At 41.3% G+C, this 16,978-nt stretch overlaps 1 protein-coding gene across 6 annotated transcripts in view; it reads left to right on the top strand.

The window, feature by feature from the left end:
• TLE1 (TLE family member 1, transcriptional corepressor) overlaps nt 1-16,978 on the top strand; it is an 89,929-nt gene that overhangs the window by 31,376 nt on the left and 41,575 nt on the right. For 4 of the 6 annotated variants that reach the window (XM_029202549.1, XM_029202543.1, XM_029202547.1 and 1 more), the window contains 3 exons: nt 575-679; nt 13,111-13,315; nt 14,054-14,070. In XM_029202549.1, the coding sequence (XP_029058382.1) occupies nt 575-679; nt 13,111-13,315; nt 14,054-14,070 (327 nt within the window). The remainder of the gene's footprint in view (nt 1-574; nt 680-13,110; nt 13,316-14,053; nt 14,071-16,978) is intronic. The other 2 variants (XM_029202545.1, XM_029202544.1) reach the window with 2 other exon arrangements.

The raw sequence follows: 16,978 nt of genomic DNA, 5'->3' as shown, positions 1-16,978 counted from the left end.
GTGGGGAGGGCGGGGGGTGGGGTCTTTCCTTTCCCCTGTGGAGGGTGAAACATCTAGGGGCTAAAGGAGGAGAGGAATTCCCAGAGTTTCCAAAAACCAACTGGTGGGTTGAGATTTGTTGACCAGAGAAGTGATTGCAGGCTTAATATTTAAATTTTAAGTATCAAAAGGGGTGTTTTTAAATGGCTGTAAACTTTTCCTGCTCAAACTTATCATAGCAAACCCATTCTGAGAACCCGGGTGATCTTCCAAATCCCATACTGTTTATTTTCTAAGGCCTCACGTTACCATTTTTGATGTCCTCCTTTGACTTTCTACCATTCCGAGCCCCAGATTCCCATCAGAAGTAAAGTGGTAACTGGTGTTGGTTAGAAATAAGGGATGCACCACTCTGAGTTTTCCTTTTGCCGTTCGTCTGCGTGTTCTGTGGAACAATGTGTGCTCGAGCAAGTTCACATTTAAAGACATATTACACTTCAGTCTGCACCTCATGTGGCATTTGTCTTATTGTTGGAAGGTACAGTGAAGGTCTTGGCTGCCTTGCTAACGCTTTTCCTTCTCCTTGTTTTCAAAGCATCAACAGCAGGTGGCCCAGGCTGTCGAACGTGCCAAACAGGTGACCATGGCAGAGCTGAATGCCATCATCGGGGTACGTGGCCTACCAGGTCTACCTCCTACAGTGTGTATAACCAGCTTTCATTTCTTCTTAATTTGTTGGCTTAATATATATCTATCTATATATAATGTTGTGTCGCTTAATCTTAACCCACTTGATAAGCCGGGGGGGGGGCAGGAGGTGGCAGTGTCAGGTATGCTGAGGTGTGTAGGGGAAGAAAGATTAGCATAAGGGAGATGATAGAAACATTTTTAGGAGGGGAAGAAAAAATAAATCTTCTTTTCAATGGAAAAATAAATGTAGTTTATCCTGCTCCCTTAGGTTAAAGCTTTGGCAAGGGTTTTAAATACGTACTTTCCTTACTTCTGTTGTATAAACTTTAGATCCCAGTGAGGTCAAGACGTAGCTCGGCATTATTTCATTTCGTTGTCTTTTGCTTTTTTGCCTTTTGCTTTCCCAGGGTATTAGAACCTATGCATAACTTTTGCTTTTCTTGGGCCTCTTTCATGAATTTTTAAGTGGCACCCCAATGAAAAGAAAGCCCTCTTGCCGCTGAAGGAGTGATGATTGTCTGCCCTAGTGCCCTCTAGCCTTTCACCAGGTTTCTGCTCTCCTGGGTTGAGTTCAGTCAGTGCTCCTTGCTGGCAACTGGTTGTCAATCACAAGTCATTTGCTCTGCATTAATGAGCCTGGTGAACTGTTGGGTCCATCCCCTGCATGAGTTCATCCCCCCGCCCCCTCACTGCAGGATCCAGGACGGTTCTCTTGTTTTCTGCCCTTCCAGACTAAGCGAAAGAAGTAGCTGAAATAAGCGACCGTCCTTGCTGATTTTATTCATATGTGAGTGCCTTGAGCGGATTCAAATCACTCATTTATCAATTTATGTTAATTGCTTGTGAGAAGATGCCCTGCTGGTCTTTATAGTTCCCTCAGACACTTTGTAATGATAATTAGACATGCTGCTGTACGGATTAAGAGTGCCATAGTGCAGTGATGGCCACAGACAATGGAACCAGTTAATCCATCAGGGTTTAAAATTACATCCCAACTGGAGATGGAGAAAAAACATAAGAGCCAAGGAGGATTAAAGAATGAGCCTCAGCTTGAAAACTCTCCTTTCATCAGTTTCTCAATTGCAGATCTGCAGTCGGGTTGCCTGTGGTAAGCTATTGGCAGTCAATTAGGTGAAATAAACTGGGAGGGTGACCTTCATTTCCTTTTAATAGCTTTTTCCTCCCTGAAATGGGGAGCTTCAGTGGATTTTCAGCTTAAATTTTATTCAAGCTGCTTTATTACACTTGACAGCTTAGCTCTGCATAAACAATTCTCCCCTCCTCTTCCCCACAGGTCTGGGCTCTGCATCTCTCCCCCTTAGTGTCACATTTTTGACTGTTACTTAGTGGGCTCTCTAATCACATTCAACAAAAAACACAATTACATCTGCATTTGTCTGCCGCCTTCTGTACGCTTTTCTTGTGTAATGAATTGCTTTATTTCAGAGATCAAATCAAATATTCACTGGTACTTTTGCATGTACCGTGTTTGATTAGCAAAGACTAATAGCAAATTGTACCTGTAGCTCGAGCACAGAAATTTTTAGCCCAGATGAATGAGGATGGAAAAGCCTGTTTTGATTAAAGGAAAACATATGCAAGGCAGTTCTCAAGTACCCAGTTACACTTTGTGGAACATGTTTGTTTTCTGCTAGGCTCTAAATTTTTACGTATCATTTCTCAATGGTAAAACTTTGTACTCTTACATTCTCAAAGGCACTGCCCAATCCTGTCCATTAGAAAGGAGGAAATTGTGTTAACCAGATGTTTATAAGTAATACTCATTTTGAGTTGAATCAGAAAATAAAAATAGCAGGTTGTTCTGGAAGGGCAGATGAATCGCTCATTTCATGAATGGCTTTAGTCCAGGAAACATGCTGTTGAGATTATAAAGGCAGATTAGCTCCGATAGCCAGCAACAATAACCCAAATCAGTGAATTGGACCCAGCACAAGACCTAACGCCAGTTGCAGGTCTTCAGCCTACTGGCATGTGCGGCTTTTATAATTGTAATTTTTGGATCAGTATATTAATTTATGTCAGCAGGCTCTTTTAAAGTTTGTAGTGATCAATAATTATCCCGCACTATAAGTTTCATGCTGTGGCATATGCTTGATTTTTGCTTGAAAGGAATTGTGCGCGTCCTGGAAAATCGAAGTAGCATAAAATTGGGTTGACAATTCAGCAGACCTTTGCACCCCTTCATTGAACATGCAGTGTGTCAGCCTGTCTCCCCAGAGGGGAGGAGGCTCTGGGAGGCTGTCTGTTCCTACAAGCAGCAGCTGCGCGCAGGGTAAATGCAGCCTGGTTTGATAGCAGCTGTCAGTATTGTTCAGGGACCGACTTAGGGTAAAGAACACTGGGAGAGGCCATGCTCTTCGCCTGCATCGACTTTCAAGCTAAGAAAAGAAATAGTAATTTAACGGTTTAGACATCTATTACAAGTGTGAAAGATCATGAAAGAGTACCCTTTAAAATGCAAATGAGCTGAAACATTCTCATTCCCTTTAAGGTACAATCAAGGAGCTTACTGCTTGCTTGACAGGGCTACAGATATTTCTCTTTAGCAAACCTGGAAAAAGTTAAATCTTCTCAAGGACACCAGGCTTCTAGGTAAGCTCAGCTGTGTCCTGGGACCGTGGCTGCTCTTTTAGGAGGAAGAGAGAGGTTATAGTTTTTTCCATTTTTGTAGAGTGAATTAATGGTGCCCATTTCTCACCAGCATAGAAAACTTAGTTCTCATATCTGACAGAAAATACTGAATTTTAAATCTTTTTCACCACAGCACCTGCCTTCAACCTACGTAGATTCCTGGTATTTAAGAAAGATAAGCTTCTTAGATATTTGATACTTGGAGAAACTACTGAGATATTTTTTGTTATACTTTTTTTAACAGCTTGACTGATGGCATATCTGGTAGTTGGCAGACTAATAACTGCAACCTTACTTTTTGAATTTTGCTTTTTATAAGCTCTTTTGTCATTAAACGTGTTACGTTCTTGTAACAATAAAAATGCAGAGATCTTAATAGATACAGGGTTTGTTTGGTTTGGCACAAACTCCCTTGTACTTGAGAAAACAAGTTAACTGTGGGAAGGAAACTTATGTATTTGAACCTTGGTGTTTTTTTTTTTTCCCCAAACATCAGGATAGTCTCCACAATTTAATCATCATTCCTCAAAGATTTTTTTTTAGTTTGGAATGCTATTAAAAATGCTCAAACCGAAGTAGGTTATTGACTGACGTAACACTTTATTTGTGGGATAGCTAATGGCTACCTGAAGGAAAGGAAAATTGACGGACGGGCTCTTCAGATCACTCCTCATTGTAGTATTTGGGGAGTTGGGAACTAAGAGCTCTCTTCTACCTGCTCTGATACTACAGAATTGATTTTAAGTTGAGATTGGGATTCCAAATAATTAGTGTTATCTTTTAATTGGGTTTATATCACGTATAATTAATATAAATCATATAAATATAGATATGGATATATACATACCTGTACACACAGATTTTTTAGAAAATTGATGTGTAATTCACAGGTGAGGTGCACAGCTCCTGAGTGTACAGATTGATCACTGGCACATGCACACACCCTGTAGCCCACATTCCTCTCTGGGTACAGATTGTTCCCACCTCCCCAGGAAGTCCCCTTGTGCTTCTTCTCAGCCAAGTTTTCCCACCCCCCTAAAGGAACATGGTTGCTTTTTGATTAAAAAGTAGAAGAGTAAAAGAATAATTAGCAGAGTCTGATTTTCTCTATTGAAACAGTTACATAGTTGTATATCTATTTCTAATCAAATACCTACTGCCTAACTTCTCAGTGTTTTATGCTCATCTTTCTAAGACCGTTTGTATTGTGTTAACGGGGACAAAGCCTGGGCCTAGGATGAGATGCACTTGGTTGGGACTTTGCACTGCCACTTTTTATTTTTATTTTAAAAAAATGTTTATTTATTTTATTTTTGGCTGCATTGGGTCTTAGTTGTGGCACATGGGATCTTTCGTTGCGGGGCACGGGCTTCTCTCTAGTTGTGGCACGCGGGCTGTCTAGTTGTGGCCTGCGTGCTCAGTAGTTGTGGCACACGGGCTTAGTTGCCCTGCGGCATGTGGGATCTTAGTTCCCAGACCAGGGATTGGACCTGTGTCCCCTGCATTGGAAGGTGGATTCTTAACCACTGGACCACCAGGGAAGTCCCGGCACTGCCACTTCTTAGCTTTGTGACGTTGTACAGTCAGTTAACCTCTATCAGCGTCCTTCTACAGGACAATGGATAATACCATTTACCTTGCATGGCTTTTGTGGGGGTAAGACCTTGGCTGGCAGCCTTCAACGAGCATGTGGTGCTGACACCCTGAACTGAGGTTTTGTCTGCCTGGTTTCTCTCAGCACCTGTAGCAGATCTCTGGGTCCAGTTGGCCAAGCTCCTGTGAAGGGGCGATTGCTCCTAGCAGCAGGTCACCTCCTCCTTTGTCTTTTCTGGTGGTTACATGGATGTTGGTGTTTGAGATTAGACCCAGCCAGATGCTCTGCTCCTGCCATTAAGTTGTCGTGCTTGAATGACTTTTAATAAGGACTCAGAAGTGCAAAAGCACTGCCATTTAACTTTTGACGAACAAACTTATTAAAGTTCAGAACCAGGGCGGAAAGCTAAGTTAGGGGAACAGATGGAGGGGTTTGAGAAGCAAAAATGTGAGGACAAGGCATCATTGGCTTGCTTACTCAACGTAAAGAGGAAAGGGCACCAGGCCTTTTGCTGGCCCTGGGAGGTGGCGGGGATCCTTGTGATAGAATTGGAAGGAGAGAAGAGTTAGAAGACATGGACAGATGAACAGTTCCCCTACCACAGAATGCCAGATTTCTGATAGCAGCCTTAATGCTGACTGTTGGATATAAGAAAATTTAAACAATTTCCCATAGCAGTGCTATGAACATCAGGGAACTCAGGGAAATTTGGGGTTAGTGTAAGCAGCGTTGTTTGTCCTTTCTCATTTATTTGGATGTGATCTGACTTACTTTCCATGAATATAACTTCTGTCGAGGCCTATGGGGCTCAGGTTTGGGGCGCCAGTTCTTGGTCATGTGTGTATACTCCTGTTCCATAGGCAAATTTATAATTCTCTATACTTTAAAACCACTTAGTATGAAATAAAAGAAGTCTAGGGTGGTCTGTGGTGTCTGACTATGTGTATTTGTGTAGGTGATGGCTGTGAATACAAACTCCTGATGTTTCTGCAGAAGAAGCCTTTCTGTCCTTGAGAGATTGAGTTGTAGACCTAAAGGACTCCCTATTGTTGCAGGAGATGACTGGTTTAAGGATTAGCAAAAATGTTGGATTATTTTTTTCCTCCGGCTGTAGCTGTCAGACATCTATAGGATTGTAGTGTGGGAAGTTTAAGAGGATGAGGTTAGCCTCTTATTCTTATGAGTATGCAGTTAATCCCTGGAAAGCCCATCAATAACCCAGCTGTAAGTTTCTTTATAAAACAAATTCACCCTGAGAGAATAATGCATAGCCTGCTACCAAAGGGAGTAAATAAAATGATGACAACAAACATGGATCTTCCAGCTCCTATTTAGTGACATACCTGCCACTTAAATTCCACCAGTCTAGCCCTTTTATTAATTTTCCAAAGAGATGGTGCAATATCTCAGAGAAGTCTTTTATGCCTCCTACCTCTCCTTTAGGTCGAGCTAGTTTTTTTTTTTTTTTTTTTTTTTTTTCCACTGAGGGTACAACTAGGTATCTCGGACAAATGCAGAGCTTGGCTTCAGTGTCTGGGTTCTAGTGAATTGGGCAGTGTGCTTTTTATTTATTAGGAAACTTACTGAAGCATTGTCTGCTTGTTCATTTCCCCATATATTTTCGTATGATTTTTATTTGGATTTCTTAGAAGAAGGCATTATAACATTTTCCCTCTTTTCAGAGGAAGAAGAAAAATCTTCAGAATAGAAAGTTGAGCATCTCATTTTAGAAATCAGATCTGTGCAGTTTTTTTCAATTGATAGATGACTTAACGTACCATATCATTCACCCTTTTAAACACACACAGCTCAGTGGTTTTTAGTATATTCACAGACTTGTACAGCCATCACTACTATCTAATTCTTGAACATTTTCATCACTCCAAAAATAAACCCATATTCATTAGTAGTCAGGCCCCATGCCCCCTCCCCTCAACCCCCTGGCAACCACTAATCTTTCTATCTCTGTGGATTTGCCTGTTCTGAACATTTCATATAAATGGAATCATATGATATGTGGCCTTTTGTGTCTGGCTTATTTCACTTGCATAATGTTTTCAAGGTCTATAGATGTTGTAGCAAGTACTTCAGTCCTTTTTATTGATGAATGATACTCCATTGCATCAATATGCTGCATTTGTTTATCCAATCAGTTGCTGGTCATTTAGGTTGTTTCCACCTCTTGACTGTTACAAATAATGCTGCTGTGAACATTTGTGTACAGATTTTTGTGTGGACATGTTTTCTTTTATCTGGTGTTTATATCTAGGAATGGAACTCTGGGTCATATGGTAACTCCATTTAGCTTAAACAACCAAGTGGCTGTACCGTTTTACATTCTCCCTAGCAGTGGATGAGAATTCCAGTTTCTCTGCTTCTTCTCCAACACTTGTTATTGTCCACTGTTTTGATTCTACCCCTCCTGGTGGGTGTGACGCGCCGGCTCACTTGTGGTTTTGATTTGCATTTCTCTGATGGCTGATGATGTGAGCATCTTTTCACTGAAACCTTATATGGTTTTAGAAATGGGTCTACCTAAGTAAACATGGCTTTTAAAAAACTTACTCTAGTTTAGGTCTTTTAAGTCACAACGGAAACAGACACCCAGGGCAGGTAGGATGAATAAGTCAGGGGGGTGATGCAGAATGAGTTGGCCTGTGCGGATTAGCTGAAATGCAGAAGCAGTGAAGACGAGTTTAGATGCTTTTCAGAATTTTAGGCCTTCATCCTGGTGCCTGCCTACATACAGGCCATCAGTGTTGCTTCTGCATCTCATTTTCTGTGCGCTCCTGCATCGACATGGAGCCTCTCAATGGATTTATGTATTTATTTATTTTATTGTCTTCAAGTGGCTTGCGAATTCTTGGCCCCAGCAAGCAGTTTCTGCCTGTTTATCACCCTTGTCCCCTTCACGCGAGAGGCCATCCACATAATGGGAGGTTTTCAGATAACTCCTGTAGTAGTGTCCTTGATGTTTCTCCTGCCACATAGCTCTTCCCCACTTTTCCCACTTGTTTATCATAGCATACCAATTTTCTTTTTCTGCACTCTCCCAAGATAAGAACTGAGTGTTTTAAAGAACAGAGAAATAGCAGAAAATCAAGGAAGAATGACTTGGAGAGAACTGTCAATAAATGCTACTTTTCACTCCCCCCCCCCTTTAAAAGTGTTTAAATACCAAGTGCTATAAACGCCACTTACTGTCACGCTTTTAGCATTAAAGATGCTATTTTGGGGCATGGTTTTAGTTCTGGTTGGGTTCAGTTTGTGATCTGTGTGACATAGTTTTCCCAAAGGTTATAAAGTGGGTTAAATTTCAGAAATTCAGTGGTTGGTGATAAGGAACTTATTAGCATCTAGTGGGAATGAGAGGGACGTTGGCCTTCGTTTTTATTCTGGTGTCCTTTCCACTTGTATAGGCAGCTCTGTGGTGATAAACCCTGTGCTACACCTGTTTTAGAAACAAAAATGTAGAAACCACTGCACAGTTATATTAAGGCTCTGAATGTAAACGGCAAAGTCAATTTCATATAGCAACATAATTGACCCAGTCTGCACTGGGTAAAATGTGAATTAAAATTCTAAATGTGTGGCTGTTGTTTGACATGGGTGAGGTTATTTTATTCCTTGAGGGTTTTCAGTATCACTAACTCAGTGTTTGGTGATTTGTTTTACTTGTCTCCTTCCCAGCCTATTCAAATTGTTTGGGTTAAGAACAAGTACAGTTATCTCCTTATGCCCCAAACTAAACCCTTCCCTAATCACCTTTGAGGCGCCAGAACAGTATGTAAAAGTTCCCATTTAGCTCTTTTCCCAAATTGTTTTGTAAAATGTGAAGTTTCTGTTTGTTTGTTTTGTTTTGAATTGTTAGTGGAGTCAGCATTAGAAAGCAGAGGCTCATTTTTTTGAGCTGTGACAAGGTACTCGATGGGGAAGGGACAGTGAAAAGAGTATTTGAAAGTACTTCTGGTTTTTAAGCAACAATTTGGCAAGTCCTTTGGCGTATAAGAACATGGTTTCTAATGTAATGGGACAGAATTCCAGCTTAGCTTGAGACCAGAATTTCTCACCCTCAGCACTGTTGACATTTTGGGCTCGTGAATTCTCTGTGCTGGGGGCTGTCCGGTGCATTGTAGGACGTTTAACAGCATCCCCAGCCTCTACCTACTAGATGCCAGCAACACTTCTACTTGTCTTTCCCTCCCAGTTGTGACAACCACAAATGTCTCTAGATGTTGCCAAATGTCCCTGGGGTGGGGAAAGTGGTGTTGAAATTGTTTAAGAGCTACCAGTCTAGATTGATACATATTACCCCAAACCACCATTGTTCATCAGAAATGCCTTTTCTGACAGCTTTATAAACTGTGTTGCTTATGTGTTCTGTGGTGTATAAATCTATAAGCATTAACTTAAAGAAAATGTTTACTAATTAGTTCAAGCTAATGAATGGGTAGAAGGTTGGATTTTCCCAGCCAGCCTTGCTGTCATGTTGAGACAGATTTTACAGTTTCCCCGATGATTTGGGTAGGTTTGGGTCTTTGGAGGACTGATTTATGTAAATTCCCCTAATTGACAGAGCCATTGGATTTTTTGATGTGTTGCTGTCTATATAGCAACGTCAGGATCTCTTTTCTTGTAGCATATATTTTTAAGTGACATTCATGTTTCTTCCTTTTGGTGAAGGTGATGAGTACTAGTCTGTCCCAGGTAAGCCGTGTTGAGAAAAAAATGTTCTTTAGGACACATGGGGCAAGTGGGCTGCCCTTTTGGAGTCAGTTGTTTCAATCTCCTGGATGTGGGCCCTCTGTTCATTTCAATAAATTTTTTATCCTAGAAATAACACTTATTACTTATTAAGCATCTTCTTCTGAGAGAAGCCAAAACTATCTCTGTTTCAGCTTGATTCTTCTTTATCGGCTTCCTTGGAAGAGAGCTAGAGCAAAAGATACTTTCCTTTTTCAGACGTAGGGTATTGGAAAGTGGGGACTGGAGGGATGGCACTCGTGAGTCATAAATCTAAGAACAAATTCCCATCTGTCACTGCTCATGAGGCTGCGTCGTGAAGATGGTTTTATTTCCGGGTAAATGCCCAATAGTGAATGTGGATTGTCTCTGGGTGTGCAGTATTGCATACCCTCAAGAGTATCTCCTTACCCGGGAAGGGAGAAACGCGAGGTCCTCGGTGGAGAAAGAGATTGCCCTCTTCCTTCCCCTTGCTTGGGAACACTGGGTCTGCAACTGATCCCTTGTGAACAGGACTGGGCTGCTGGGATCACAGGAAAAATGCTGTTCTAGGGAATAAAAGCTTTGCAATCATTGTTCTGGCTATGAGCCCCACGGCAAGCCACTCTTTCATCTGTGAAATGGGAGCCATTATGCCCGCCCACCCTTCCTCCCTCTGGTGTATTCCGAGCTGAGGCCAGATAAGGAAGCTGGAAATATTATCTAGGGGCACTGCATGGTAGGATAAAGAAGTAGAATGTGAGGCAGCAGTATCCACATTTCTTGGGTCTACAGCGTCTTCAATAGCTGTGATTCATCCTGTCGCTACCTACTTAGTACTCCTTTCATTTTGTGATAGGATTTATGCTTTTTAAAAAAAAGGAGGAAGAAGGAGCTTTCAAGATCGCCAAGCTAAGGATGGAAGAACCTAATTGCCTCTAATAATGGGCAGTGAGCTATCTCTTCAAGGGGCCTGGAAAGCTAGAGCAGGCTAGAGGTGGGACTTACTCATGGCCAATTAGGCTGTTGGATAGCCCTGTTGAGAGCTATTTGCCTGAAGGTTGAGTTTAACTTTGCAGGTCTGTTTCACAGCTGTGGCAAAGCCCCTTTATTTTATAAGCTTAGTCTTTCTTTTCAATAGTACATCAGAGAATGCTTTCCAGTTCATCTTTCCAAAAACCAACTTGGGCTTGGCAGAAAATCTGCTTCCTTCTAGCATATCCAAATATCACCTGAGACTGCCTTTGCTCTAACGTAAAATCACACGTCTGGAGTTGTGTTTTGGTGTCTCCGTTTGGGGGGGAATGTTAGAGGGGGACTGGGGGTGGGGTGCAGGGAAGGGTGATAGGGTTGGTATCCTCCACCCTATAGTTAAATTCCTTCCCCTCTGCTTAGCCTCTCTCATCTTCTTTAATCAGTGCCGTGCTTAATTACCCCACCGCACCCGCTTGTGTATGCATCACTGCCTTTCCCCCCAAGAAGCCGGACATTGCTTTTACTCTGAGCAATGATAGTAATCGCTGGTAGGGCAAACCTGTTCCTCATCTTTCTCCGAGCACATTTCTTATGGCAGGTGTCTAGTTCCTAATTAAGTGCTAATGAGCATGCCTGGTGGACCGTGATGCTGCTGCCAGCTCCTTCAGTTTTATGTCCTGCTACTGCCAAGCTCTTAAAAGGTGACGGAGCAAGAATTAGTGTCTTTGGGATGACAGGAAGGTGATTTTATGCATAAAGAAGTTGTTACTATGATCTCAAATGGTGAATGAGTAGTTTATAAATACTTTCCAAGAATACTATTAATGCTGCCTGCTCTGACCTCACCCCTTTTCCAATTTCCCTCGCATTAGAACTGTGCTCTCTTTGGAAAGAGTGGAGGTTTAAAGAGAAGGTTGGCACCTAAAGATTTTTTAAAAGATACTAGGAGTGGTTGAAAATTTACCGTAAAATGACTATAGATGCTGATTTCTGCCTTTTAGATGCTGCTTTCTCTTGCTCTTGAGTGCCGGAAGCATAATGTTTAGGATTCAGTCAAAGATCTGTGGTCAGGGTGGAAATTGCTGAAGATCTGGTGTGAAGATCTAATATATTCAGTACGTGCAAGGGTGTAATAAATGAAACGAGTAATTGAGTCCCAGGGAAGTGAGCACAAATCAGAATCTTAAGAATTTCCTAACATTACACCTTAGAAATTGAGCTTTAATCGTTTTTCCTGTCTCATCAAAAAACGAGTTTTATGTTGGACAGCTGAAATGTGGCCAGATTTATGGTGCAAGGGACATTGCTTGGATACTTTTTCGTTTTCTGCAACAAATCTTAAATATAATATATGAGAGCAGTGATACTCTAATGTGAACAGGTTTCTAACTTCTGGAATGGGTTAAGTGATAGAGGCGAAGGCATTTGGGAATGGGGACTTGGTCATCATGGTTGGAGTCCCACACAGCTGGTGGGAGTGCTTTCCTCAGCAAGGTTCTTGGCCTGAGTCTTGGTGTTTTCCTCTGTGACACGGGAGGGGGATGGGTTTGGGGCATGGGGCTCAGGAGAAAGGAAGGGATAAACAAAGTTTTGTCTCTAAGGTTCCTTCCATTTGTCACATGCGTGGCTCCCTGAGGGCTCCCTCTGTATGTGGTGGTACCATGACTAGAGCACAGCCATGAGGGTCCTTCCTACGTTGACTTCACTTCCCTGCCACCTGGTGGGAGAAACTCAATGCCTTGAGCCCCATCTGTGAAATGGGAATATCAATACTTCCTCCATTCTGTGAGGGCTTGATGAGCTAAGGGCACACAAGTACATGAGAGATGCTAGTTCTTCCTGCTTTCTAAGTTCTGTTAACTAAAGATAATGTTTGGTTTTGTCTCATCCTAACGTTGTGGTAAGTTAACGCAAGAATGCTGGGGTGCAGTGGAGTCACCTAGTAACTGGTGACTAGTTGAGAATATAGTTTCTGTATTTTAGGATGCATATCTGCACCTCCCCTATTTTAACCTTTCTGAAGTCAGAATGAGTCTGAAATCTGTGGCATCTTAGATTCAATGATGCACTGGATTTCATCCTTGGAGGCGCTTAGAGATGGAACTAACCACCGTGTGAGGGCTTACTAACTTATCCAAGTTTGCTAATAATCAGTAGCTACGCTTTCAGGGGGTGAGTTAGGCCAGAAAGTGACAGTGTCAATCTGAGGATTATGTTTTGGGAAGATTATATGATATCAGGTAACTGAGCAGATGAAAGCTTTTGATGGACTGAAAGTGCTAACCACTTTTTTTTCTCTCTTTCCTCCCTGTCTCTCTCCTTGCTCCCTTCCTGTGTGTGTGTGTGTGTGTGTGTGTGTGTGGAACCTCCTGTTCTGTCTCCTCCATCCTCTCCTGTCACGTCTGCTGTCTCCCTGGTTGCCGCCACCACCGCCACCACTGCCACCACCCCCCTCTCTCTCCCTCCTCCTCTTCCTCTCTCACCACCACCACCAACAGCAGCAGCAGTTGCAAGCTCAGCATCTTTCTCACGGCCATGGACCTCCAGTGCCCCTCACCCCTCACCCTTCGGGACTTCAGCCTCCTGGAATCCCGCCCCTCGGCGGCAGTGCCGGCCTCCTGGCGCTGTCTAGTGCTCTGAGTGGCCAGTCTCACTTGGCAATTAAAGATGACAAGAAGCACCACGATGCAGAGCACCACAGAGGTGAGAGGCCGGGCAAGCCAGATTAGGACCTTGCCCTAACACTCTTACAGTGCTGCAAAGTTTGTGCACCGCTAAAGAAAGCCCCAACCCATTCAGAGAGCAAACAATGAGCTAAGAGGAACTGTCTGTCGCACAGCTTGGCCACTGAAACACAGTTCACCCTGGAGGTTTTCAGGGTTTAACGTGGGCATCTGTAGATTTCTCCATCTCTTTAGATGGCAGGCATCTTGACATCTTGGCAACTGCCTCATTAATGCCAGTGGCCTGTACCATATTATGGAAAACTGTTAACTGCTTAATTGGGTAATTTTCAAAGAAAGTAATGTTGTTAAATGGGGCGAAATAAGAAGTTAAATTTGAAAGTGAATGTGTTCAAATGAAAGGTTTGATAATTGCATCTGTTACTACTTAGTTTCATAGGCTTTAATTCTAGTATGCATTAAATATTGGGCAAAATTGCACTTGACTAATTTTTGAAAAAAAGTAATTTATTCTGTCAAGAAATTTTAAAAAAATAGGCTTTTGTGTATGGTTAAACTGTAAATCTTATGTTTACAAAATACTGTAATTTTCAGGAAATCACTGTATTAGGAATGTGCAATGACTTATATAAATAAAAGCCATTTTAAAACTGTTTGGGGCTTGTGTTCTAATTATTCCCCCCTTTTTTTTATTTCTGTTCTTGCCTCTGTGTCTGAACGGGCATGTCTGTGCGTTTCTTGGTAACCTCGGGAGCAGACAGAGAACCGGGCACAGTAAGTACCCTGACGCCTGCTGCACATAAACGCGTTCTCCCCCCCCCTGCAGTGCACCCTCAGCCGCCTTTCTTTAAACACAGGCACAGACACGTATATTCTACTCTCTCTCAGCGACCTGTTGTTTTTCTTTTTCTTTCTTTTTGAAAAAAATATGACTGTTTCCCCCCACCTTTTGTCTTCTTTATAAAACTTCCATCAGGTGAGAGGGAGGCAAAGCTGTTTGCTATGATTACTCACTTGAAAATACACTTTGATCCCTATGTGCCCCAGACCCATTTAAAAAATACGTTTATCATTGCACTTCGAGTCCAGGTTTACCTGTAGTTTAAGAGAGTATTCATTTTTATCTTAAGTCAGTTCTGCAGGCAAGAGGTCACCATCCATATGTGAAATTAGTTAGCATTGTGTTATTTCTACCTAAACCATTCATTATCCTCTGCAAATGCATCTTAGTTTCTAGGTTTCCATATCTAGTTTTCTTTTCAAAATTGTCCTTGGAGTGTGAACTTGAACTTAACTTTATTTTAGTCCAAAGAACTGAGTATCTGAGTAAGCTCTCAAAACCAAGGAAATTCAGTGCACGGGGCTCTGTGCTTATTGAGTTTATTTTTTTTCACCAGCCTAAATCTTACTCATTTTACATAAAGCACGTTTGGTCTGTACACATATCTGCCGGTTGCCTGTGGGGAGGCCTGTCTCTAAAATGCGTCTCTTACATGTTGTGGAACAAACAGAATGAGAAATTGGCCCCTTTTCAGCTCAGGTAACCTCCAGTTTTTGCCCCTTTCCTTCCTTCCTTCTTTCTGAACATGGCAGTATTTTGATCATCTTCAATCTAAATATTGTTAAAAAATAGGATACTGAACTTTTAAATCACTCTGATACTTTCTTATGTTTGGGGGGATGATATGTAAACTTTTTCAGTTTGAAAAGTTTAGGCACCCCTCCACACACACCTTCTGTGTAGAACGGTAGCTATTTTTAAAATTCTCTTTGGGACACAGCTTTGTTTACTTCATGTGTCAGGATGTATTGGTGGAATGGATAACGGTGAAAGGATGAGGTAGGTAGTTGTGAAATTCTTGTCCTGTAAGTTTTCTTTGGAAAATGTTGGGAGGAGAAAAGAGGGGAGAAAAAACTTAGATCTAGGGAATAAAATTACCTACTCCGAAAGTATGGACCTAAGTAAACTGATTTATGGAGGTGACCTTTCTATTTTGCTGTTTCAATGTCCCTGTAGATTGTCATCTTTTCTGCCATGTTCATTCAATAGAGTATGAAACTAAAAACCCTAATCCTGGGCCAGAGAATAGAGATGGCAGGAGATGATGCTGGGAATGCCCACATGCATTAGTCTGCTGCATGTTTTAATCTATTGAATTTATTCTAGGTTTGAGACTTTATTTCAACTTTATGTTATCAGTACTACTGTTCCACCTTAAGTCACCGTATATTTATTGAATGCTTACTATATGTCCAAGGTAATATAGGAAATATATCTGTAGTGAGGGATGTGTAGGGATATGTAGGTACATGTATCACAAGCCCTTTCTCAAAGAACCAAGGAAAAGCAACAAAAATACTAGAAGATACAAGGCTGCAGAAAGTTTTAGCAAGAGTTCTAGACAGTTGTGGAAGGGATACCGTGGTGTATGCCTCTCTGAAATGCCGGTGGCAGGAAAGAGTAGAATTTGCACACTTAAGCTCGTAGAGGCATTTTTCCATAACTCGGTATGACTGTATTTCTGAGTATGTCTAATAATCTGTGTAATTTTGGCTGGAAGATGTAATCAAGAACTTGATTGGGGAAGTGAGGGTGAGGTGTACGAAGGTTAATGAGTTGTACCCTTAAAGAAGTACTAAATCGTTCTTGAATTTCAGGCAGCTGTGGATTGTTTTCAAGTCCAGTTAGTTTAGTTTGTGAGTCCGTGTTGAGTTAGCAATCTGAACTTTTAAGTCCAAATGTGGTAGATACATTGCATAAACCAATCTATAAAATAATATAAAATACATGGTTACTTAATGTGTTATTTGCATGTCTCCTTTTTCACACCAAATTTTTGTCAAGTCTTAATAATAATTTCAAAGAGTATTTCCAGAATAAGTATATATGCTGAGTTTCCTGTGTAATTATTACAGAAAACTCATGGTAATGGTAATATAAAATGGAGAAACGACACTCATTTTTAATCTAAAAATTTAATTCAGTCTGTAGAGAGGAATTAAATTGTTCACTGTCCATATAAGTGGGATTTTGCTGCAGTTACATAAAATTAACTAGCTCTCTTCAAACTTTGTGTAAAATTAAATATGAGACTCAGTGGGTAATGAGATGATGTGTACTATTAGCTCCTAAAATGTTATATTACTTATCTGTTTAATAAAGTGGTTTGAATTATGAAGTTGAATTTTACTTGGCAGATAAAGTCAGTTCATTGCTCTGTACTGCTGTTTTGTTTGTTCGCTCATCGAGGGGTTAAGAGCAGTGGCTATAGGGCAACGATTTTCAAACCTTATGGTCTCAGAATCTTTTACCCTTAAAGTAACTGATGACCCCAGAGAACTTTTGTTTATGTGTGTCATATATTTTGAAAATTTTCTGGGTTAGAAATAAAACATTTTAAAATCACTTAAACAGATAAAGAGCTACTTGTGTTAGCATAAATAACGTTTTTAATGAAAAATAACTATTTCCCAAAATAAAAAATTGGAGTGGGAAGAGTAGTTTAGGTTTTTTTGCACATTTGCAGATGTCTTTAATGCCTGGCCTAAAAGAGGGCAGTTGAATTCTTCTCAGCTTCTGCATTCTCTTTGTTGCCTGCCATACATTGTTTTGGTTTAAGTATTGGAAGAAATCTGCCCACAGAGAGACACCCTCAGGGTCCTTGGACCAAACTCTGAGAAC

Source organism: Monodon monoceros, unplaced genomic scaffold (genome assembly GCF_005190385.1).
Source record: "Monodon monoceros isolate NGI ecotype Baffin Bay Population unplaced genomic scaffold, NGI_Narwhal_1 Super_Scaffold_5, whole genome shotgun sequence".
NCBI lineage: Eukaryota > Metazoa > Chordata > Mammalia > Artiodactyla > Monodontidae > Monodon > Monodon monoceros.
This window is presented reverse-complemented; position numbering and strand designations above follow the sequence as displayed.